The 25,265-nt window shown below is 45.8% G+C and overlaps 1 protein-coding gene across 1 annotated transcript in view; it reads right to left on the bottom strand.

Moving 5' to 3' along the window:
• Nucleotides 1–25,265, bottom strand: part of LOC147673893 (septin-7-like) — a 137,659-nt gene that overhangs the window by 8,729 nt on the left and 103,665 nt on the right. The window contains exons 7-10 of the mRNA XM_086947781.1: nucleotides 17,777–17,869; nucleotides 8,408–8,504; nucleotides 7,662–7,713; nucleotides 6,517–6,642 (exon numbers count right to left, since the gene is read on the bottom strand). Coding sequence (XP_086803907.1) covers nucleotides 6,517–6,642; nucleotides 7,662–7,713; nucleotides 8,408–8,504; nucleotides 17,777–17,869 — 368 coding nt within the window. The remainder of the gene's footprint in view (nucleotides 1–6,516; nucleotides 6,643–7,661; nucleotides 7,714–8,407; nucleotides 8,505–17,776; nucleotides 17,870–25,265) is intronic.

Below are 25,265 nucleotides of genomic sequence, written 5' to 3'. Positions count from 1 at the left end.
TCAGGAGTGCATTGGAGTTAGCCAAACGCCAGTGCATTGCGGCGTTCCTTTACATTTTTCTACCCGTCAGGTCCATCCTTCTGCTTTCCTTGTCAGGTGGTGGCCCAGATGTTGTTGGGACGTTGGCCCTTCTGACCGTTGCAGCGATTATTGAATCTGTGACGGACCCCTTGATGTAAGCAGGGTCCTGGGAGGAGAATTTGTATTTCTTCTCCATCCTCGGCGTGACGGACCTGCATGTAGCCGGGTCCTTGAACGCTTCCTTCCCTGATCCGTGATACTTTTCAGCATGGGCAAGAACTGGCTTCTTGTCTGTGTGGGGAGCAATGTTTCCAGCAGGAAGTCTGCTTTAGGCTTCTGCTCTTCCAGCTTAACCCCATAAGCTGCTGCTGCCTTCCTGACGACCTCATTGTATGCCCCAATGTCATCTGGCGGCGAAGGCCTCGAGGGATAGGTCTCCACGGGTTCCTCCGGGTTTTCAGCCTCAATGTCCTGCCATTCCAGGTCTTGGGCCGTCGAGGATCCTGAGCCGTAGCTTGACTGCTGCTCCCCATATTCACCCTCTGCGTAATAGAGGTCCTCTTTGTGTTCCAAGGGCTACGGAGTTTTGGGCGGCTCTTAGACGTCGAACTACTCGTGCTCCTGCACTTCAGCGACGGCTGTCGCTGGCTTCGAGGGGATCCTGTATCTTTTCCTCGAAGTCCTTCTTCCTTTGAAGGATGTTTTCCATCTTGGCCTCGAGCCTTCTTTTCTTTCTCTCCAACTGTGCAGCCTGCTAGTCGTCGAGCGTTTCGACTGCCCCCTTCGACGTCGAAGCTTTTTTCAGCTCCTTCTCCTTCGAAGTACCTTTTTCGGGGCTTGCTTAGACGACCTTGGCTTTTCGCCGGTCTTCGGCGCCCGGGGGTCCTTCTCGAAGGATCCGCTCGGCCCTTTATCGGGGGATGCAGCTTCGGTCGTCTAGGTTTTCGGCGCCGGTGCCCCCTTCGAGGTTCTGTATTCTGTTTCTCGGGAGTCTGTCTCAGGCTTTCGAGGCCCTGTCGAGGTTTTTGGGGTCGTAGACTCTCCTACCTTGTCAGACGTTTTATCGGTCTCTGCGACCGTGAAGTCATCTGGACCTTCGGCGAGGTTATCGTCGGTGGAGAGGCTCAGTTCGTAAAGCGTTGGGGCCTGGCCTTTGCCCTGCATCGTGTAGTGAGATATCCTCTGCTTCTCTCGAACCCGGAGTGTCTTCGGTTTGAAGACGGAGTAGCCGTTGCAGTCTTTGCTCTCGTGGTCGATCGGCAGGCAGAGGTTGCAGACCGGGTGCTGGTCCTTCTGTGCGAACTTGTGGTGGCAGTTTTTGCAGAATTTAAAGGGTGTCTTGTACATCCCTGAGCTCAGGGGGCCCCCTGTGTGCGTATTCTCCGAAGGGCGTCTAAGATCTCGAAGTTATTCCCCTTCTTCGTCGTCTCCTCTCTGATGGTCTTCTCCTAATCTTCTTAGGTCTTTTCTGTCTAAAAGTTGCTGTATTTTCTCCTTTTCTCCCCCAAAACCTCTGGAGCTTCACGCGACGATCCAGACCCAACGGCGGAAAAAAGAATCTGAAGATGGCGCCTAAGGGTGGGAGCTTCCGTCGGAAGCATGCCGACTTCACCGAAGGTACACCAAATGGTGGGACGTCGACACCCACCTGGGGTACGAAAAAAAAAAAAAAAGAGAAAAAAAAAAAAAAAAAGGACTACGATTCTGGACCCAACCACCAGATAGCAAAATGTGCACAGCATAGTGAGTCCAGAAAGATTCACGCTGCAAAACTACATTTTTAGGGCAGTTGCTGACACTCCCTCAGAGTACCCCGCTCCTCCCACTAAGGTTAGACTTGGGACTTGACCCAATAGAAGATCAGCTAGCATTAAAGCCCCTTAGGTTTTGGTGCAGGCTATGGACAACGACAGATTTGTTCTATTACAGGCAATAGCTCAAGCAGATATTAAGGTATAATAGCTCTGAAAAAATTCCCTGGTTGGCTTTTATAAAACACGAATTTTCAAGATTAGGCCTATTCGCTTTGTGGGACAATCCGGAAAGTGGCTGTCGCAAAGTCTCGCGAAAGTCACTAACCCAGATTTTAAAGGAAAAAAAAACCCCTCAATTCTGTTATTTCTGTTTCCAGTGCTGGTACTCTGACCAAATAATTTTTAGCTTTCAAAAATTCTTATTTATTCTAGAATTTTATGGATGTTTTTCCGATTTTAGCAAGGAAACTTTTTTTACACAGGAGATATGGCACCTTAAATCTAAAAGCTTTTACTAGTAAATGGACAGCCTCTAACGATAAATCATGCAAAGGATGTAGCTGTGACACAGAGGATGAACTTCATGTTCTTTTCTTCTGCCCAGCTTACATCAAATCTAGGAAGTTTGGGCTGGCTCCACTCTGCAGAAATTTAAGTTTTAAACATTGTTTACCTGCTTTTAGAAATGTTAAGACTGACACATTCAGTTGTATTGTATTTGCAGTTTCTAAGTATTTGTTAGCCATGTGGTCCAAGCGTCGCCAATTAATTGATATCGAACCCTAAGGATCATTTACTTTGAATCAAATTTCACATGCAAAGATGTTAACATGTTTCCATGGATTTTATCAATGTAAATGGATTTTATACACAATGCTTTTATCATGTTTTTCTCTGCACTCTTTTATGGCCAGAATGGCCGAAATAAAGAATTTGTTTATTGAATTGTATGGCTGGTATTCTTCAGGGTGCAGCAACCCCTCCCAGAGTCCAAGCCCAAGGGAATAGTGCTCCTACCCGATCTCGGAAGTGTGGTTTCTGTCGGTTATAGGCAACGCCCATCTGGCTCCATGCTGTAGTAGGGAAGGGATGGTGTCCCCACCAGCACCAGGAGCTTAAGCGTTAGGACCGGCGCCGGGAAGGTTGAGATGGTACTACTGGTGTCGGTCCGGATCAGAAATGGATTCCTGAGGTCCCAATGTAGCCAGAGCCACCAGCGTGCAACCAAAGGGCCCAAAGTCATGTCGACTGTGGTCAGGTCACCCAAAAATGATACGCATGGATTCTTAAAACTCAGTTGGTCGGAGGTCGCATCGGCTCCTGGAAAGTCATGGAGGTGTAGAGTTGGCTCAGAAGCATGGTCCGAAGCTCCATACCTCGATCTCCTATTCTTCCTGGAGCGCTTTAATTTTTGCTCTTTTTCTTGTGCCTCTTACCAGAGTGTCCTGAGGACTTCGAATGGGACAAAGAGGACTTTAGGTTCCAAAGATGCTAGAACCTCTTAACCTTTCAAGTGGAGACTGTGAAAGCTGCAGTCTATTCACACCTAGTCTGTTTTTGAAATGCTCGACCAGTTGGAGAGGTCATTAGAACCATTACTTCATAGACCAAAAGCCTTGCTAAAAAATAAAATTCAGTCTTTTATGCAATCACACAGTTTTAGGTGGTGCAAGGTGTAGAGTGCCTAGACAAGTGTACCTAGAGTAGTAGGACTAGGGAGCACTACAGAATTGCCACCTTATGCTCGTCAGTACCTGTCCAGGGTTTGAATCCTCTTAGATCTCCGCATAAACGACCAACGTGAACTTAGAATTTTACTGGGGCTGGTCTGCTCAAGACCCAGTAAGTAGCCGGTCTGTAGACAATAGGTTTAGAGCAGGGGACGGCGCAGTTCAGAACTTCAAAACCACACACCCCAGAAGATGCCATGCAGGACATGAAACGGATTCACAGTAGTAAGGCACATATTGAGATATCTTATTGCTTTCAAAGAAAAGCAGACTGAGAGTAGAGTCAGTCACATGTTTGTTTCGCCACTAAAAGGCCGGCAGGGCTGAGGAACTGTTCACACCATGCACAAATCACCATTACAAGACTGGTAAGGCTAGGGAGGGGACACCCTGTGACAGATTCGCCTCTAAAAAAGCTATCCAGCACATATCTGTTAAGTTTGGCAACTAATTCCTTATCCATGCGACATGTCACCATTTCAGCAGTATGAAACGACGAGCATGAGAAATAGTGAAACTGCTTCATGGCATTTCCGCAAAATGATGCAGAAATCCCAGAAATGCACTTCACAGTATATCTTGTGTGAAAACTGAATGGGAGTGTATACGTTGGGTGCAAAAGTCATGCAATACTGGAAAAGCAACTGAGCTTGGTTCATGGAGAGAAGGTCTCCTGTGCAAACCTCCCAAGGAAAAACATTGTGCGACCTTTTGTAGCAACAAGCCTCTCTGCATGCCTGGCAGCAGTTGTTCCAGCAGGGCACACCATTTCACCACAGGACTCCGAAAGCAGCAGGTGCAGGCTTATTCCACAAGAGTTTCTGTATGGGAGCCTTACCTTTTACCGGCACTGATAAAGAGTTGGGTATATATCAGGGGCTAAATAACTTCAGCCAATTTAAAATACTCAAACCCAGATATCCTAAAAAGCACCAAAAGAAGACGAAATGTATTTAACTCTGGACTTAAACGGTCACTATCTTCTGCATCAGATGTGCAAAGGGTGATGAAAAATCTCATCTGACTTATTCCAATTTATCAATGCCCTCAGAATTTAACCTGAAGAGGAGTATGTGCGGCAAGGCATCATGGTCCTCACAGTGACGCACGATGAATCCTACCCGAGGCTGAAACAGCCTCTGAGAAATAAAAATTGTTCTTTTCAGGACCCAGCACTAGCTTAGGAATGTGCAGCGCATGCAGACCTATAATAGAAATCTGCTGTAGACTGTAAACACTCAGCTCCTCCATTACACAAATGGGGTCTTTACTTGGAGAAAGGTGAAAACTGCACGTTCCTCTTTCAATGAAGCTTTGCTGGAAGAAGGATATGGTTGAGTTAGTGTCTAGCTACAACTGTGGCAATGACAACAATTCCACATTTACAACTGGAGTTGAATGCATCTCTGAACTAGAACATGACCGTGTGATGGGCAGTGTCCACAGGAGACAGAAAAGTCTCTCTGCAGCCTAGGATATGACTGACATGAGCGCGATAAGCATGCTCTCGTAGTCCTTGCAGTAGCACTAGATTTCTTTCTATTTCGCTTCTCCACAGGAAAAGTTGACAGTGGATGTGCCAGGGTTTCAAAGTGATGTAATATTGGCAAGTAAAGGGCACCTGAAATGCTAGTTTGTGTAGACTCTCATGGCTTCAAACCATGTACACAGCTTCTTGGGGGCCAGGCTCCTTCTTGTAAGCAATCGGATCGTTTTGGTACAGAGAAAACTGAAGCTTGAAGAAAAGTCAGCAGTTGCTGAAACATCAAATAACAGGAGACTGCACAGAAGAGAGTTCCAAAGAATATGCAAAGTTCAGACATCCTGCCTTTACAGATTGGAAATAACAGCAGAATGGTTTTCCTGGTGCTGAGCATACCAGCAACTTGGCGGCAGCTTCTGCTTACATTTAAAGTAAAAAAAGAACCTTTTTCATTGAGCATTTTGCTATGCAACTGTAGTTTTTAAAGAAACGTTCCCAGTTATTAGTTTTTTGTTTTTTAAATAAAGTAGGTGCTCACGTATAGAGATTTCTGCTTGTAGCAGGACTATTATATCAATAATATAAGACAAAGCATATATCATGTTAAGCATCCTTTAATTTGGATTTCAAAAATAGTTTTAGTGCACAAAACTAGCAAAAGGAGAGCGAACTGAATCCTGTGATGAGCTATAATTCAGTGTCGCTAACATATTTATGAACGGAGATGTACGTGCCAAACAATAAATCTCAGACTCGCTCCAAGTGCATTGTCGATGATATGGTCCGTGAGATCGACCACTAGTGAACACCAAAGTGCACTGCAAAAGGAACACAGACATGGAGGGTACCAAGTATTCTGAAAGGACAAAAATGGTACCGACAGATTTTTGGGTAAATTCAAGGTAAAATTATTGGACACTATTATTTTTGAATAGGATCATCCTCCGAAAGGCCCGCCACCAGGCTCTTATTCAGTAATTTATCACAAAAATACTCTATAATGGGAGTCATCAGAATGTCTCAAGATAGCACCGATTTAAAAAAATGGAATGGATGTCCTCACTACCTCCGTGACATGGATAATGTAATGGAGAACGTGATATAGCTCTACTACTCAGGCCTGTTGAGGCTGTAGTCCAACTACTTTCGCAGGCAGGACGTTCAGCCTGAATCCAAAATGTTCTGCCTCCCCAGTCCACATCTGGAAAATAGTCTGGCCTATAGCTTAAAAGTAAGTCAGCTTTGCAGACACTCCAACCGTCCACTCTACCATCAAGCAACACAAATATCAACACAGTCCCAAAACCCTCACTATTGACGGTGGCGGTCAAATGTTCCTGACTCTTACACTCCTCTGGAATTTACTTTCCGAAGCATTCCCGTTGTTACTACTTGATGAACAATTCAAGTACAGCCCTCAACACCATCTGCATTTGAGGAGTTAACCTTCCAGTAGTTCCTGCACAATCCAGTGTCCCCACCTTTCAACTTACAACACTGCCCAATTCAACAGTACAGGGATTCATACTTGGTGAGTTGTCCCTTCGATCTGGTGCTCTCCACACCGTTGCAGGTGACTGCCGTTAGCTTCTTGCTTCGATAGTTTTCATAGTGAACATTGTTGGTGACATCCTTCAGGTCTTGCATGTGTGTCCTAGACAAAAGAAAGAGACTGTCAGGTTAGTGACACCAACCCTCTCACATAACCAAACTAGTTAAATAGTGTTCGACTACTAGCGTATATTACCTTTGGCTGGAGATATCAAAATAACAGATGGGAAAGTAGGAACAAAAAAGGCACTATTCTACATGGTTCCTACGAGAAAAGATGGTATCAGCTATACAATAGACTGCCATCTGCTAGAAAAGGAATGCAGGACTTAAGCAGGTTTCTGCTGGGACAAGGTGGGATGGGAGCCATGCTTTAGACCGGCTGGCCTAAAGTGCCTGGCTCAAACCTAGGAAGGCTTTTGGCTCACGCTATACTGCGAGGAAAGGTGTGAGAGCCAGTGTCAGTAGTAGAGTAAAATTGAAACACTTGAGGCCTAATTGAGAGTTGACAGTTGTGAGGGAGTACCCTGTTCACCAACCTTTCAGTCTGACAACCTTATTCCAAGTCAGCCAAACATTCAGCTCTGTGAACTGTACCCTTTTTGGCTTCGTAAGTGGAAAGCTTAATCAGACGGACAGACTACTGTACGCTGGCCTTTGGAGTAAGGGCATCAAACGACCCTCCCTATTTAGAGAGACCGCCTGATGTCCAAAAAAATATATATAATAAAAAATGTTTTAAAAGTACGATGGTGGTTCCTCTGAAATTACAGATCAACCATCGGCTGGCAGGAATTTCTAAATATGGCAGTCCTCTGTCTATCAGGGTGGCCGAGGTAATGTCATCTGCCATAGTAAATACTGACAAACATTACATTAGGACCTTTGTGCCAGAAATTTCTATAAGGGAGCTTGCTGCATGATATTTCTGCAAGAAAATGGATTCCTGTTCCCCTAGGAGAATGAGTATTTTGCAAAAGACTCTCATGCAAAGCGAGCGTAATCAGAGGGACATTCAAGGTGGAGGACCAAACTTTGAATGGAATAAGCACAGGAGGTGTGAAGGAATCTATATTCTAGCACCAATAAACCAGGAACTTTCTTATCCACCTTCATTCTCACCTGATCAACATGTTCCGCAGAATGGTGAAGTCGCAATGCTCGCCGTTCTCAACTAAAAGATATCATAAGTGGAGTTAGGAAGGCACAGAACAAACCTGTAAAAAATCATTTTGTATTTGACTCTTAAACCTTGTGTTTGCAAACACTAAAGGTTTTACAATTAGCAGGCAGTGAAAAAGAAATACATAGCAACAGTCCCTAGACAGAGAATATATAGAAAAAAGAAGGGGGGGGGGCAGGAGAAATCGCCTGACCAGTATACAGAAACCTACACATGGTCTTGTAAGGAGATGGAACAATTAGTCTTGGGAACACAAAATAAAAAGCCACATGGAGGAGTACAACAATGGGCCTCATGGGAAGAGGAGGAACACATGCAGCATAGTGGGCAAGAGCAAGAAATAGACTAATGAGAAGAGGACCATGAACAATAAAGACTATGTAAAAGAGTAAACCAGCACAGTGGAAGAAACTCTACAGTCTTACAAAGCAAGAAAATAGCCCACAGATTAACAGATCAACTTACATTTAACACACTCACAATACAAAAACAAAATACAACAAAGCACTTACTTTTCAGCCAGAGAGCCCTTAATCAAGGTAAAATCAGGTCATATTTACAACAAGGAGATCATCCAACCTTGAACATGTAAAACGCTTCGCATCTTTGCAATCAAGCCTGCACTGAAGAGGACTATACTGATGCCTGTAAGACTAGGTCCAAATACCAACCCTGAGCCCCTTACCTTCTGCTACACCCCAGGGGTACTGCCGGCCTCGAACCTTTTTACCGTTCACCTCAATCACAGCATTGCTGCCAACCACAGCCAAGGGCATCCGTTCCTGTAAAAAAAAAAAAAAAAAAAGGGGTAGAAAGTCAGATACTCCGGAGCACATGATCACGGTGACCAGACAGATTGGAAGTAAGTGACATATGATAATGCTACATACGTAACTATGGCAGTTTTTAAGCAATTGTTGATAGGAAGGAGCATGCCAGAGCACTTATCTCCCTTTAGTTTCCAAGTTGCTGATCTACATTATGCATAGCTGTGAGGGTCATGTATGGGCACCTCAATCTTTACAATAAGGAACCAAAAAAACCACAAATCCTTTGCACATTCAAATCGCGGTACTTCAATACAATTTTTTGGGATTCTCAGATTTGAACAGTGTACTCGTGTATCCGCACTGAGCGAGGTAGAGAGGCCTGCTTAATGGAAGAATCCTCTCTAATAGACAGTCTTCTATGGTTCAATTCCCTCAAGGGGCTGGTACTAGTAAAAGCCTAGCTAACCTCATTTCCTTAGACCACAGAGTAAACCAAGCACCCTTGCATACCACATGAAGTCACATGGGAGGTCTGGGAAATAAATTCCAAAACCACATCAACCTGGAGTTCCGTTTAAAGCACTCAAATGATACTTCCTAATAATCGGAAAAAAATAGCAGTCTTGGAAAACAAGGCTGATCACCCTGCCCCAGAGAAGTCCAGTAGATTACAAAGCAGCTGCTGTAACTTCTGAATATCGGTCAAAAGGGACCAGGTGGTCTCCTGCAAGAGACATTATCAGCAAAAGGATCTACATCATTTGTCACTGTTGGCCCATGACTGCTAGACCAAAATCCGAAATGTCTGCATAATAGCTAACCTCCTAAATGGGATGCATGTAGAACTATTTTTTATTAAACTCAAACCTTACCAGACGTGAACAGGCAAGTTAAACCGAACAAGTGCCTTAGGCTTTGCAATCCATGTGAGTAAAGTCAACATAGGTTTCCAGTGACTGGTTAGAGAAAGGTTTGTCCTTTGAGAGAATCAACTTCTGCCAACGAGGAGTCCATAAAGTTCTTCTAATTTATAAAATGAGGTTGCATCACACATCAAAAAGTATATTTCATCTCTTTTCCTATGGACTTCCAATTTATATAACATTTTATTCTTTAACGTATTTATTAACCCCAGCAAAAAAAAAAAATCTACTCATCGCAGATAAAACCATGATCCATCCATAAACCAGAGTTGACTATTCCCTCGAAGACCACAGTAAAGTCTACAAAGAGCTTTCTAAAAGGTCACTAAAATATACAAGCAGCAAGCCGTTACCTGGCTGAAAGAAGATCATGTCAACCTTGTTCTACAAACATCCCGCTGGTTCCAGGTGGAAGTCAACCAAATACAAATCCAACGCGAGAAGTAGAATCGAACATGGGAGCAGGGAATATGAAGACATGCAATCCAATATCTGCCAAATGTGAACTGCCTTCTCAGTCAATGCACAAACCATCTGTCAATCACAGCGACAGAACCCTAGACAAAGGCCCAAGCTCCTATAATTCTTTCTCTCCCCTTTGAGGGTGCAGTAGAATTAGCTATGTGGTAAAAAACTGACCTAATCAAGCAATCATAGAACAGATCAAGTCAATGAAATGTCCACCCAGGACACTAAATTTCCACTGATATTGCACTAGTCCAAGGTGCAAACTGAAGCACTGCTTATTGCTGATCATCGATTGGTCGGCAAGCATTGATCTCCAATTTAACTAATAATCTACATCCATTACCATACAGATACCAAACACCATTCAGCATAGCTCTCTCCATAGGAACAGTAAATAAATAAAAACAGCAAAATAGAAAATAAGCACAATCCAAACATGGCTATACAGTGCCCTCCCTGAACATTTTATGGCACATCAGCATAGTTAAAATTAGCTATAAATTGTCTCTAAAGTGTAGAAAGGTTTATCATTTTAACAGTGTATACTGAAATTATCAAAACGCTGAGTATTGCAGTTGTGTTGTTCATGCTTCTGTGCTTCGCAAAACAAGCATCTGCAAAGCCAATAGGCCCCACTTTTATATTGCAAGTGCCAAGCTATTGGCCTTACACATGCTTTTCTGTTCAATATCGTTTAAACAAAAGAAGAAAAAAAGTGTTAAAACAGTGGAAAAGGAAACATCTTAAGGTATCTCAAAAGGCTACAATGACGAAGTTTTTTTAGTGAACAAAATATATTGTTCACACAGGATTTGGAGCTGAAACAAATGCTTCAGTCATCTGAAGCTTTGCAGCAGCACCTAGCAGATGAATGGGCCTCCAGGAGAAGACACTCATTTTCATTTGCGGCAGCTTCACTTTAAGCCTCAAACGCCAGTTGAGTGTGCGCAGAAGCATCCCGCACTAGTGCAATAATTGCTGCCTTTGAGTGCCAAAACCTGGCTTTTATGCTACATGTGGAACACTGAAGAAAAAAAAAAAAAAAATATATATATATATATATATATATATATATATATATATATATACATATACAAATAAAAAATAAAAAGTATTTTATCCTTTAATCAAACCTCAACAAAAACATGCCTTTCTGTGCTTTTATGGATGAGCCATGAGGGATGGGTGGCAACACAGCACATGGGAGACAGTAGAAGGAGGAAGGAAGCAGCGCAGGGGGAAGAGAGCAAGAACACACATGCATTCTCATGGAATGACTAAGAATAATAAGAAAAAAAGTAATGCCCTGATGGAAGCCATGGAAATACATAGAAGGTAGAATTCAGGGCAAGGGAGGGACAATCACACGAAGAAGGAAAGCCATTGAATAAGAAGAAAGCAAATAAGAATGACAAGAAAGCCAACCAATGTGAAACAGGGGCTGCCCCAAAGCCCCACTCCAAGTATTGGCCTTGTATACAACAGGACTTTGACTACAGACAGGTAAAAAAGCAGTTGGGAATTCGAAAGAACCGAGAGTTCACCCCTTTGACATTTTGTTCTGGCGGCACAGGCTCTATGGCTTTGAGAGCACGTCTACCTCTTCCTGGAGGAGGTGCTGGTTTCTGGTGAGAGGGAGTGTTTGGAGGAGATTGGTGTACCCTGAGTTCCAGTAAATAACCCTGCTCTACAATCGAGTGAACCCAGACAGGTATTATAGGATCGGGGAAAGGGAGAGTGGGACCCCTGTTTGACGGGGGCATCTTCCTTAGTCACTCCATCTCTACCCGGTTCCCCATATTTGCACCCCTGAAATTACCTTGGGAGGGTTGCTGCTGTTACCAATTGTCGCAGATGGAGGCCCCTCTGTAGGTGGGTTTGGCTCCATCATAGAATTGGGCGCAATGATATGTTATGAGGGCGATGGAGACTGAAGAGCTCCTATTGCTTTGACTGTGTGAGTGTCTTGATTTTTCGAGCATCTAATCAACTTAAGGCTCAAAGAGGTGTTCACCATCAAAAGAACATGATCAAATGCTACTAGATTTCTGGCTTAAAGCCACAGACATGGACCTAGCAAGTCTGCAGATCAAGACACTAGAGTTAACGCCTCTAGGGACGGTGTCAGCCATGTCCAGTGCACATCTGATAGTGGTATTGGAGATTGTTTGCCCTTCTGCTACAATCTCTTGTGCCAATTGTTTGTACTGATCCAGGAGTGCTGGATCAGGTCTACCATCACGTCCCACTGCGTTTAGTCGTATCTGGATAATAACCCAACAGAGTTTGCGATCGGCTAGTGGATGGCAGATTGTGTGGTAATTAATTTCCCTGCAGCATCAATTTTCTAACTTCTTGACTGGTGGCGGGAATCCGCTGTACCCTGTGCCTGTTTACAGGCGGTGTGCACAACCAATGAATCTGGCGGGAGCGGACACCTTATGTAAGACTGGTCAGAGGGGAGGGTTTTTATTTTTTGTTAATCCTCAGTGTGACTATCCTAGTTAAATGGGTCTTTGAATAAAACTCCTTAGGCTGAATCGTAGAATGAGGAGAGTGAGAGTTTCCACCAGGAAGACATCCTCCTCTGTAATGGTGTGCAGGTATACCTTGTGCAAGTTGACCGGCTTGTGCATCACCTCGTGATAAGAGGTAGTATCGTCTGGAGGAGAAGGCTTAGCAGGGTAAAGGTTAGGATTCGCTGTCACCAGGGCTCCGGGGTCAGAATAAGGGTCTATGTGTTGAGAACTCCTCTCTCCATAGGATGAATGTGTGGAGCCATTCGGGAAGTAATCAGGAGGCCCATGTGGTGGAGGAGGTAAAGCAGGTTGAGAGGGCAGCGGACTGGTGCCCCAATCTTGTTGCTTAAGAGGAGCCTCAAATGCCAGCTGCTCCTCCAGGATAAGCTTTCTCTTGCGAGTAAGGGTCTCCTGCACATTTGGTGGTAGTTTGGTGAGATATTCCCTGTGTGTGTGTGTGCAGAAGGTCAACTCCTCTTGGAAACGTTGTAGAATCGGTAGCTCATGATCCTTCGAGTCTACCATGGATGGTCGACTAGTCACCAAAGGCTATTTCAGCTTCAAATCCAGTTTTGACATCAACCGCTGTTTCGAATCCGAACAGCCTATTGGTGCTGGCACGAAGAATCCAGAGGTCATCGGGGGAGCAGTAGGCACGGAGGCGAGCTGGGTATTGAGTGAGTGTCTTAGTTCAGAAGCCTTAGGGTAGTGTCGGCCATGGCTGTGATGCAGTGGCATACCGAAGGCGGTGCCCCCAATTGTGGGCTCGACACCCGATCCCAGGAGGGGCGGTGGGGGACCTGAAAGTGGGAGTTGGTACTCTCTGCTGCTGTCTTCGGACATCAGCCCAGCATGGGATGTGCCTGTTACCTCCGAGTCAGAGGGTAAATCAGGTTTGAGACTGAAGGCTGCTACCTATTCGACGTACGCCTCTCCTTCAACGTCCTCCCCAAAGATGTCGAAGGTGTCCTCGTCTCACAGCAGTTCATGGCAGGTTGAGCAAGCAGGTTATCAACTGTTCCGGGTGGTCTTTTTGTACTGTAAGGCAAAGGGAGCAGAAAGTCTTGTTATGCTCCGGCGATAAGCAGAGTTTACAAACTGCGTGTTGATCTGTCCAGGAGTACTTATAGTGGCTCTGCGGACAGTAACAAAATGGTGTTCTTCCATCACAGTGTTCGATTTATCAAGTGCGAAAACCGCTAGAACAGGCACAAATCCAATTGAAGGACCACGACAGACAAGAAACGCGATGCATAAACAATTGTCTGAAGCTAGCAGGAACGGAAGACTTGAGAGACTACGACGAAGAGTATCACAGACCGTTGACTCACACCCAAACGACAGAACAATCTAACCATGGAGCGGATACTCCTGAGCATTACTATTCATCTGAGGTGGTCACTAAGCTAATGACTCTGAAGAATTCTTCTAAGAAACAAGCATTTGCAATGCAATAGGTCTCGCATTAGGAAAGTTTGAGCTATTGGTACTGTAAATGACAATGTTTTTTTTTTATGTGTTGGTTTTGAAAATAGCGAAATAGCTTTGTCATTTACAATGCCAATAGTTTTAACTTTCGCATATGTGACACCTATAGCATTTGTAATGCAATATGTGTTGTATTTACGTGACCTAGATGTATTGATATTACAAATAAAAATGGCTTTTAATTTTTTTAAGAATTAATACTGAAATAAAAGTTATTGTAATTTATAATGGTGTGTGCGGGTGCGGCGTGTGTGCGGGTGCGGCGTGTGTGCGGGTGCGGCGTGTGTGCGGGTGCGGCGTGTGTGCGGGTGCGGCGTGTGTGCGGCGTGTGTGCGGCGTGTGTGCGGGTGCGGGGGGTGCGGCGTGTGAGGGCGCGGCGTGTGAGGGCGCGGCGTGTGAGGGCGCGGCGTGTGAGGGCGCGGCGTGTGAGGGCGCGGCGTGTGAGGGCGCGGCGTGTGAGGGCGCGGCGTGTGAGGGCGCGGCGTGTGAGGGCGCGGCGTGTGAGGGCGCGGCGTGTGAGGGCGCGGCGTGTGAGGGCGCGGCGTGTGAGGGCGCGGCGTGTGAGGGCGCGGCGTGTGAGGGTGCGGCGTGTGAGGGTGCGGCGTGTGAGGGTGCGGCGTGTGAGGGTGCGGCGTGCGAGGGTGCGGGGTGCGAGGGTGCGGGGTGCGAGGGTGCGGCGTGTGAGGGTGCGGCGTGTGAGGGTGCGGCGTGTGAGGGCGCGGCGTGTGAGGGCGCGGGGTGTGAGGGCGCGGGGTGTGAGGGCGCGGGGTGTGAGGGCGCGGGGTGTGAGGGCGCGGGGTGTGAGGGCGCGGGGTGTGAGGGCGCGGTGTGTGAGAGTGCGGTGTGTGAGAGTGCGGTGTGTGAGAGTGCGGTGTGTGAGAGTGCGGCGTGTGAGGGTGCGGCGTGTGAGGGTGCGGCGTGTGAGGGTGCGGCGTGTGAGGGTGCGGCGTGTGAGGGTGCGGGGTGTGAGGGCGCGGGGTGTGAGGGCGCGGCGTGTGAGGGTGCGGGGTGTGAGGGCGCGGGGTGTGAGGGCGCGGGGTGTGAGGGCGCGGGGTGTGAGGGCGCGGGGTGTGAGGGCGCGGGGTGTGAGGGCGCGGGGTGTGAGGGCGCGGGGTGTGAGGGCGCGGGGTGTGAGGGCGCGGGGTGTGAGGGCGCGGGGTGTGAGGGTGCAGAGTGTGTGAGGGTGCAGAGTGTGTGAGGGTGCAGAGTGTGAGAGGGTGCAGAGTGTGAGAGGGTGCAGAGTGTGTGAGGGTGCAGAGTGTGTGAGGGTGCAGAGTGTGTGTGGGTGCAGAGTGTGTGTGTGTGGTGTGTGTGTGTGGGTGCGTTGTGTGTGAGTGTGCAGTGTGTGAGGGTTCAGTGTGTGTGAGGGTGCGGTGTGTGAGGGTGCGGTTTGTGAGGCTGCGGTGTGTGAAGGTGAAGTGTGTGTGTGAGGGTGCAGTGTGTGCGTGAGGGAACAGTGTGTGCGAGGGTGCGGTGTGTGAGGGTGCAGTGTGTGAGGGTGCAGTGTCTGAGGGTGCAGTGTGTGTGAGGGATGCAGTGTGTGTAAGGTTACAGTGTGTGAGGGTGCGGTGTGTGAGGGTGCAGTGTGTGAGGGTGCAGTGTGGCTACAGACATGCCATCCCTAGAAACAATTTTGGGAGCACAAGTTTCATTTTAACGTAATTCGAGGAAAATGCGAAATCCACTTCTGAATAATCACACGGAAACTGGTGAGTGTTACTTAAGAAAGGGTTTCTCAATATCATGCCCACTGCAGCTGCTCTTTCTGCGCGCCGGACCACGAGCACTATCAAATAATGATAAAGAAACGGACCTGCTCTGAATATATGACGTGCTGCGCTAGGCACACTGGCTACCAGCAAGAGTGAAACAGTGAGAGGTATACACACATCTGCAAAACAAAGAGTCTGTCCAAGATCTGCGAAAGGCAACGTTGACAATTAACGAGGTAAAATAATGCAGCCATAAGCAGAGGGGAGGGAGGCCCCCCAGCAACTCCCCTCGCTGGCTGCTGAATCCGCGGCTTTTGGGTATCAAGCACCGATCCCATAATTCAATCAGAGGCCTCTACGTGCAGGCAGCCTTAATGTGCACAGACACCGCACCTGTGTCAGAGGCAGGCTCGCGCCTTTCATCACAGCCTCCCAGTTAGCCTCTGCTGCCTGCGGGCGCTGCCTGCTGCTGCCCACCAGTCCGGGTGCCTGGCGCGGGACCCCGGTCATGTGAGCACTAGACCTTTCTGCGCTAACTTTGTTACAGGCAGGTTCATATGCATGCGCGTCTGCAGAGAAACACAGGGAAACGCCTGGCATGAGAGCAGTTTGCCGCAAAGTCAGAAGGGATCTCATGAGTGCCAGTGTCAGGCCCGCGTTGCATCCTCAAATTAAAGGTCCGCAATGAGAAAACAAGCAAACTCACCGCCACAGCCCGGCTTTGACAGGAAGCCAGGCAACCTTTGTTGGGACAGGGGCGGGGCCGGACAAAAACAGGAAGCAGGTGCTCCTGTGCCCGCCGGAGGATTTCCGTGTTAGCTAGTGGGGCTCCCGTGCTCGTGGAGAGCCCCGCGGCCCCCGCCTGTTACCCGGAATGACCCGCTGGCTGCCGAGGGACACGCAAGAAGAACCTGGTGAGTGGGGTGTGAGGGGGATGTGCGCGCGTGTGTGTGTCTCTGGTGAGGTAGGGGGGGGGGGGAGCGTGTATGTATGCAGTGTGTGCGCGTGTGTGTGTGTGTGTGTGTGTATGGGGGGGGATTGTCTGTGTGTGTACTCTCGTGTGGCGGCGGGGGGGGGGGCTGGGGAGGTGTAGTGTGCCTGTATGTGTGCGCTCGTGTCTGCCTGCGTGTGCATGTGTTGTGAACAGCCTGCTCTGTGTGTGTGTGTGTAGGTGCGGCGGCGACGGGGGGGAGGGGGACGGGGACGGAGGAGGTGTGGCTGTGATCTATTTATTTCGTGTTCGTGAGAATGCCCATTGTTAATTGGTCAGTGAAAACAAACACGCTCTGCTCTAAGACAGGAAACGAAAGTCAAGGCAGAAAGAAACATGATATTCTATTTATTTCATTAAAACATCAAGCACAGTAGTGTCACCTTCGATGCCTCTGCAATCACCCGTGCATCGCACACTTTTAAATGCCGCATTTCTATTTATTTCGTGTTCAAAGAATGCCCATAGTAAAAGCGAACAGTGGAAACAAACACGCTCTGGTCTAAGACAGGAAACGAAAGTGAAGGCAAGCTCACACAAAGAAAGAAACATTGTGAAAGAAACTGAAGGAAAAAGCGCGTGCACGCAGCTGAATCCAGCCGAGAAAAAGCTCGTGACAGTTTCTTGTCCTTCATTCCCCCGAGTCAGGCAGCTAAAAGGCTCCAGCTGGACGCATCCTTCGGATGCAGTACCAGCGAGCCCTAAACTAGCTGTGCACATCAAAGCCCAACACTAGATGGCAGGAGTATGCAGAGCATGTGTGTCTACAGCTACACTTGCCACTAGCAGAGACTTTTCTCTACAATCCTGAACTTAAGAAAAGCAGAAGCTAATTTTTGCCTGTAAAGAGGGGACTCACCATAAATGTATTCCCACTTAATAAAAAGCATGTGGCACAGAAGCTGAAATTCACTTGAAGTTGAATGAATTTTGTGCAGAGAGATGCATCAATAGCTTACTGTAGGAGTCCAAATATCCAGTACTGTCTGTCTAACACAACAGTTCTTTGTTTTATGGAAACTAGGTGCTTCGCATCTTGAGAGGGAAGGATCAAGAAGGTGTGGAGGTTGAGCATCAGGGAGCACTGCATGCCTCCGACACAGAAGCAAGATTTGAAGTATTTCCATTGATCAGACTATGGAAACCCACTTTAACACATGTACCCTCAAAAAAACTCCAATACCTTTATCCTTCGGATTACTTTGCTGTCTTCATCATCTTCCACTTCTGGAAACTCATAAATCTTTATCTTGTGCTCCTGGATTTCCTTCATTATCTGAAAAAAAATAATACAAATTATATATGTATTTACACAAAGGGAACGCTGGAATATCCTTTAACTAAGCAGGAAGAGGAGACACTGGAGAGGCCTAGGAGTGAAACCCTGGGTGCCTTTGAATGCACAGCAACTGAATCCCTGTAAAAGGGGAAAATGATCAATGCAACAAAGGAGATTATATGGAACAAATAAACAAATACTAGCACTGTGGCCCAATACGAGCAGATGCAAAGGTGAGGATTCCACCAGGTTTTAATGTAAAGTTAATATTTAGAGTTTGTAAACTGGTTAGTAAAATGGTTCCGCTAAGCCTTTCCAATTCGAAAATGCTGCCCACACCAGAACATTTACTTGCTTTGGGAGTGTTAACTGTGTAATTTAAGCTGTACACATCATGAAAAAACACTATTTGTCAAGCCACTGTGTGTTTTGATAATGTTGAGCACTGTTATTTAATGGCAAGCTTTTTTCAATTCAATAATATACTCTGTACTTATGTTTTGTTACTTTATGGATAGCATTTCTTGGTCAAATACATTTTTTGTTTCCGACTTGCCGCTTAGCAGTGCTGACTATGAGTTACTACCATCTCATCGGATTGACTTCAGAAGGCCAAAATACCAAGCTGCTCCCGCAATGATTCCAACCCGTAACTTGTATATTAGAAAAACACCATTTGACTGTACTGTCATGCTTGCATGTGCAAATGACAAAGTTACTTACCTCCTTTAACAATTGTTCTGGTGGATACATAATCTTCCTTCAGATTCTTCGGTCTGGACTACGTTTCCCCAGCAAAATACCTCTCCAACACCTCCAACAGGGACTATGCGGTTCCAGGCACGACACGGAGTATATCAGGGCAGAACTGGTGTGCTTGCCTCAGTTTGACTTTCTGTGCCATTGTGAGGAGTGAAGAGAGGAAACCATGACACTATTGACAGCTAGAAATGCAACACAAAACATGTGTGCATATCTTGGCATCTTACAAGTGACATCACTAATCTCGTTTAGGAAAGAGGGCAGGTGATTAAACTGTAGGGAGCGTATGTATCCATCAGAAATCTATTAACCAGAAGTAAATTCTCCTGATGGATATGTTGTCCACAGATTCCTCACCTTATGAGAGAGTTCCAAAGAGATACCTCCCTAGGAGTTGGGATGGAGTAGTGTCCGTTTAAACAAGGAAGTTATGTAACATTGCTCTAGCAAAGTACCCATCACCATGTGTCTGAGTCTTAAGCAAGAACATGCTTCTTAAAAGTATGCAAGGATTACCAAGTAGCTGCCTGGTAGATGTCAGGGAGCTGAACACCTTTGGAGAGAGCCATGGAGACACCTACAGCTCAAGTGGATTTGGCACAAATGCCCTCTTAAGAATATTTCTTTGCCAAGGCGCTGCAGATCCTGATACAGAGGATGACCAATGCAAAATGGAGTGTTTCGTCCCCATCTTGCCCTTGGTACGTCCAGGAAAGCCTAGGAGAAAGCTGATCAACCACTCTTTTCTGACAAATGCAGTCTATGTTACAAGACTCTGCCAAGTCTGGGGACCAACCCATAAGTCGTTTCTCCTCGTTCCGACGTGGTGGAGGGAATAATAATAAACAGAGCCATATGAATAGCAAAAACCAACTTTGGTAAGAAGGATGAGCAGGTGCACAAAAACAATTTACCCAGGAAGTAAGCTATGAAAAGTGTGGACAAACTGATAGGCTCTGGGAACTTTCCCGCTAAGCGTTGACGTTATTGCCACCAATAAAACAGTAATAAAATGAACTGGGCATCTGGGTATTAGCTTAACGACAATGCCAATGAGAAAGTAAAATGGAGACTGAAATCCCACTGAGGAATAATAAACCAAGCAAGAGGCAACAAACAAAAGAAACTGTTCAGAAAATTGACACAAGCAATCCCACAATGGCATCCAGGGCCACCAGATAACCCTTAACTGTAGTCACCACTAGATATTTGGAGCAAAGGATAAGACACCACAAGATGTCGGAAAGGCAAGACTACAAGGAGTTGATGCCTACAGATTCATACCACTAGACAAACTTATCCCAGTGACCTGCATTGATTTCTTTGGTAGCTAACTTTCTGGCTGCTGAAAAGATCTGGGACTACATCAGGAAGGCAAAAGAACTATCATGCACCTCTCAAGTTCTACAATGCAGCTGAAGCATTTGGGCATTTAGGTGGAAAACCTCACAATCCTATAGCAAGAGCAGTACTGCTCTCCAGAGAAGTTGAAGGGTTGGCCCTGTACTTTGTGCCAATAAAAGTCAGTCTGAGCTGCTCCTACTGATTTTTGTACAGTATTTTGGGCAGAATTAGAACAGTCAGAATCACAGCTGATACTTGCTGTACAGCAGATACAACAGCTGGCTTCCCGACACCAATTGAACATTAATGGAGCCCACAGGAAGTGTATAGCATAAAACAGAGGGCACTTCCTGGCCTTTGGTGAAGAGATGCACTAACGGAAAAAACAATCTGGAGAGGATCACCTCGGTCACGTTGGGATGCAGCTTCCACTCGTGGTCTTCAAGTGAGGGAGGACGGAGAGCATCCATCTTTACTTCGAGGGAATCTTTTAGATGTGCCACTACCTGGAAAATTCCTGGTTGCTGAACCCACACCTACAGGCATATCACCTCCCAACATAGGGTTTACGACTATTGATATATGTTGATATAATTGGGACAGTAGTGGTGCAGTCTGACAAAATGAGCATGGTACTCCCTGAGACGTAAAGGAGAAATGCATTCATGGCAAAATGGGCCACCTACAGCTCAAGCACAAGTATGTTAAAGGGTTGCTCTGAAGCCAACTAAAGACCTTGTTTCAATGAGTTATGAGCGACCCAGATGTGCCCCTAGCCTGGAGTACCCTGTAACTACAGGTAGCCTGAGCATGGGAAGCGCAGAAGAGACTCTTCACCCAAAGGTTTGAGGGGTGCATCCACCAGTGCAGATGTATAAGAACATAGCAAAATATCTGCACCTAAAGGGTGAGACTCTCCTGATGCTGGAGCAGTCGTAAGCCCGAACAGTAGAACTAAGAACTCCTAGTTCTAGGATCCCCATAAACCCCAAGTAATCCCTGCAGACATAAAAAAAACAATACAGGTGATATAAAGGAACCCTGAACACACAAGGATGCCAATTAATTAAAGGACAGTTGTGTGACAAGGGATGGGGCTTTGTCTAGTATTTGAAAGCCTGCTTGCCTACTTAAAGAGGGTAGGAGAGTGCCTGGTCCAGCTGGAGGGGTGACTGTCCAAGAATAGCCCAGCCTGTTCCTGGAATGGGGACCAACTGAGAAAGCAGACAGCCCTGAAGAGCTAAGCCAGCTATTGCGAGGGAACCTCCTGGTCTCTTTGGGATTCCTGGGGTGAACAGCATTAAGGCTTTAGAATCACACGTAGCTCGTGTCAGCTGTCAGTCACTGGTGCTGCACCTGCAAACACCAGTGAAAAGGAGCCACATTTCTGTTGAAGTTGGGCCTTGCCGGAGATAAAGACACATCGCAGTTGAGGAATTGGCCTGGAGGTTGTAACTGCCTTGTCTGGGACCCTGTCTCCACTCCGGCCGGAAAGGGTGCAACTGGCGAAGACAATGTGCTGCTATGAAAACCTGTGGGGCCATTTTCATCCAGGGATTCCTGCTCTGAAGAGGAAGCCACCACTGAGGCCCCCTGCAGTGAGGAGAGGTATACTAAGTAAAGGGATGCAGACTGCCCTCACCACAAAATGTGGTCTGCAATGCCATCGGGCAGGTGAAGCAGGGCTTAGTCTTCAATCAAACCAATGGACAGTATGTGAGTCGATGACTGTCGCAAGGTTGTGTGACTTTACTTGAGCCAATACCTGGGATGAGGCCATTTGAACCAAGTTATGCATCTAACCGGTGGATGTAAATGTGATGCAACGTACACCTGTGCCTCAGGCAAGTCTATACCAGATACTATAGCCATTAGATTACCAGAGCAAGGAGAGAATAGTGGAAGGGGGGTGGGCATAACTGGAGAGCGTAATCCGTATTACAACAGTATAATTCCAAGTCCAATTGAACTGAGTAGTATTTAGTTATACTGCATGATTAAAGTATTTTAATTATAAATAAACGATGAGCATTGGGGTGGAGATTATTATGTCTGCTATTTGACTGTTGAGTTTGGATCTCTTACCCCCTCACTATCTCCCTAAAAGCCTGTGACTGCTCACCCTCGGTTCTCTGATAGTCAAGTGTAGAAGCGTTATTCTTCGCCAGTTTTCAGAGCCATATTAGGACGCACCCTGGACATAGTGGTAAAGGACCACCACTATAGTTGGGGCTCAGAAGCTCCTGTGGGCCTGTGACCCCTCAACCCGCAAAACAGCATCCGATATTTCGGAATTCCCACAGGGCTTGAACATAGCGTCTAGGATGTAGATGGAATTTCCAGAGTGGAAGGCAATACTGTCAGATACGAACGCCATATGACCAGGGAGTCAAGCTTCTTCTACACTATGGGGAGTCACAGAGGGATAGACTTTTGAGTTCTGGTTTGAGGAAGACGCTGGGACAACCAGATATCAGTCTGAACTCCTGGATTTAAAACTATTTCTCACACACAGCAATTACAGGGTCTAAGAGACTACTTGAAAGGAAGTAAGGGATCCCCCACTAATGAGGAAGGTAGAAAGTCTTAAGTCACAAACTCAGATTATCTCTGCTGAGAAGGGCAACGTCAATGTGGAGGCTTCAGATGCTTTATATACTACAGTGTAAATAAGGAAACGACATCTGAAGCAGGGGCAGTAGGTTAAGGATTGCCCTAATCTAGAGATTCAAATGCTTTGAATTGTTCCGAGATCTAGGGGTCAGATATGAAATTGACAGATCGCAAAATATCCTTACTCAGCTGTTCTAAAACCAGATCAACCTTCAAATTGTTACACTGACATTAAGTGAGCCTCTTATGCTGTATTCAAACTACTGTCAAAGGAGGGAATATTTCCCTTGTTCAGCTTTTATGTGTTAATAGATTCAGCAGCAACTAAGGGACTAAAACGATCTGCTCATTCTGCATGCTTCAAAAATGAAGGAGACAATCGTTTATAAATTGTGCGTTAACCATGTGGCTGCTTCCATCTCCCGTGGATGTCTGTTAGTTTGTGCCATTGTAACTGCCTCACCCTAGTGAGACTAGTCTTCCACAAAGTTGAATATTTGGTAACAGTATAAAAAACAAACAGAAACCTTCACAGCTGCAGTGTTGAGCTACATGTGCATCAAATGTGTGGCCTTGAGATCTGTCAGTTAGCACTGAATGTCAACAATTTGAGAGCTAAAATTTAATGATCAGAGCTTTCGAGGACATTAGCTCATAGAATTGCAACTATCCTAGTCATATACGCGTTGTACAGTGACACCTATTCTGGCAGGGACCTGTGGTAGTGACTCTTAATCGCTCAAAGATTTCAAGGATTTTCCCATGTTGAAACCTGCCTAGAAATCAATTTGGGACTCGCACACATCTTACCATTCAAGGCTCCTTTGGTGGCTTTTTTTCTTCTCCAAAAAATACAATGTAATGTTTACGGCCCTATGGAAATGGGCCAGGATCAAAGTTTTGGATTACCGAGGCTCAAGAGCAGATGAGCCTCTTTCGAAGCTGAAGGCGCACAGCGCAATGGTGCTGTGTATGTTTCATAGAGATATCTTTTCAGGCAGAAGGAAAGATAATCTTCTTTCCAATTAAGTTTGAGGGACTTGATAATACTTCGGGATTTTTTTGAGGCTCCGAAACCTCTTACTAGTCAGATAACACTTCAGACTCATACCGCTACAATTAACACAAGTCCCTTAGTTCTCACAGGCTGAACAGTAGGTGTTACACAGGAAGTCATTTATTACTCACAAGTTACATCCTGTGTTTCAGAACCCTAGACAAACCCCATAAGGGATCCTAGTCATCAACGTAAACATCTAAATCTGGTAGAAAAAAAAGTTACAGCTCACATTCTACCAGACTTGTACCAGAAACATAAACCAATAACAATCACTATGTCCTTTATCAAAACCCAGGAGCATTAAAATGTCAGGAGCTGCACATTTTCCAATCCTATCAGGAGAGTAAAAAAGACCTCTGAAGAAGGTACAGAGTAAAGGGGTGCACTTTGGGATTCTGTTCGGCTACTCAGGAAGCGCTCCAACGTTTAAGCATCATGTTACTACAAAACCATACAAATAACTGTAGAGATTGATCAGCAGCTGCAGGGAGCCTAGGCACATTTTAAGTGTTACTAAACACAGACGGATGAGAAAGGCGACAAACATGTAACCTGTCTGTAGCAATTTAAAAAGAGCCCTTTACCACGATCGGGCCTTAAGAGTAGTAGGAATATGCCAAATAAGATTCATTTGCTGATATTAGGGAGGAGTTTGGACTATACCCTTTGAATATGAAGGCATGAAAAGTGGAAGAATGGGAAAAGATTGTCTTATGAACAACTGTTGGGGATGAACTGAACTGACCTCGCACAAGGGTCTAATGTAACTGGCGAAATGTAGGGGAAACAGGTTTTAATTTGTTTCCAGCCAGTCAAACTTGTCGCCACATTTTGGATTAGTTGAAGCCGTCTACAATTTTCTCAGCTGTAAACCCTGTTCCCGGAGTCCAATTGGGATCCAGCACAAAGTCATAGAAGACATCCGATTTCCTTGAATCCGCAGCTAGAACGATTTTTTTTTAATGTGGACATTTCCAGATCGGACCACTAGATGGCAGTAAAACGCAAATGATGTGAAACCGGCAAAAACCGCCTAATCTTAAATCATTCGCACTAGAAATTGAAGGCTTGAAAACAGCATAGCTCAGAATGATATCAAAACAACAAGTTCTCACAATTTGCTTAAAAGAAAGTGTGGTCTCTGTGGGGGAAGTGTCAACCCCAAATTCCTTGGTAACCTTATATAACCATTCGAGAGATTGGTTTTAGCAAACAGATCAGTTTATTTTTTTATGCAATGTCTTACTACCAGAAAGAAAAGACAATTACAGTTAGACTTCTCTTTGGACAATTCAAAATAGCAAGGTGTTCCCAAGAATGTAAAGGCGCAGTGAAAGTGAGATAGGTTAATTGAAGTGCAATTGCTATACAACAAACATGTACAAAGGTCGTGACGGAAGTGGATACAGTGGTTGTCATATTGTACTCTGAAAGAACAAAATGTTCCAGATCAATTTAAATCGCAGTCCACTGGTGTTCTGTCGACGTTTCAACCCTGTAAAGTTACTTAAAAAAAGGGTTCATCATCGGGATGAAGTGAGATAAATGTAAGCACCCAAAGGGTAGAGGTACTCCCAAGGAGTAGAAAATCCCTGGTGTAGTAAAGATTCAATA

This window comes from Lissotriton vulgaris, chromosome 12 (assembly GCF_964263255.1).
Source record: "Lissotriton vulgaris chromosome 12, aLisVul1.2, whole genome shotgun sequence".
Classification (NCBI taxonomy): Eukaryota; Metazoa; Chordata; class Amphibia; order Caudata; family Salamandridae; genus Lissotriton; species Lissotriton vulgaris.
Note: the sequence above shows the minus strand (reverse complement) of the source record. Positions and strands in the feature narration are given on the sequence as shown.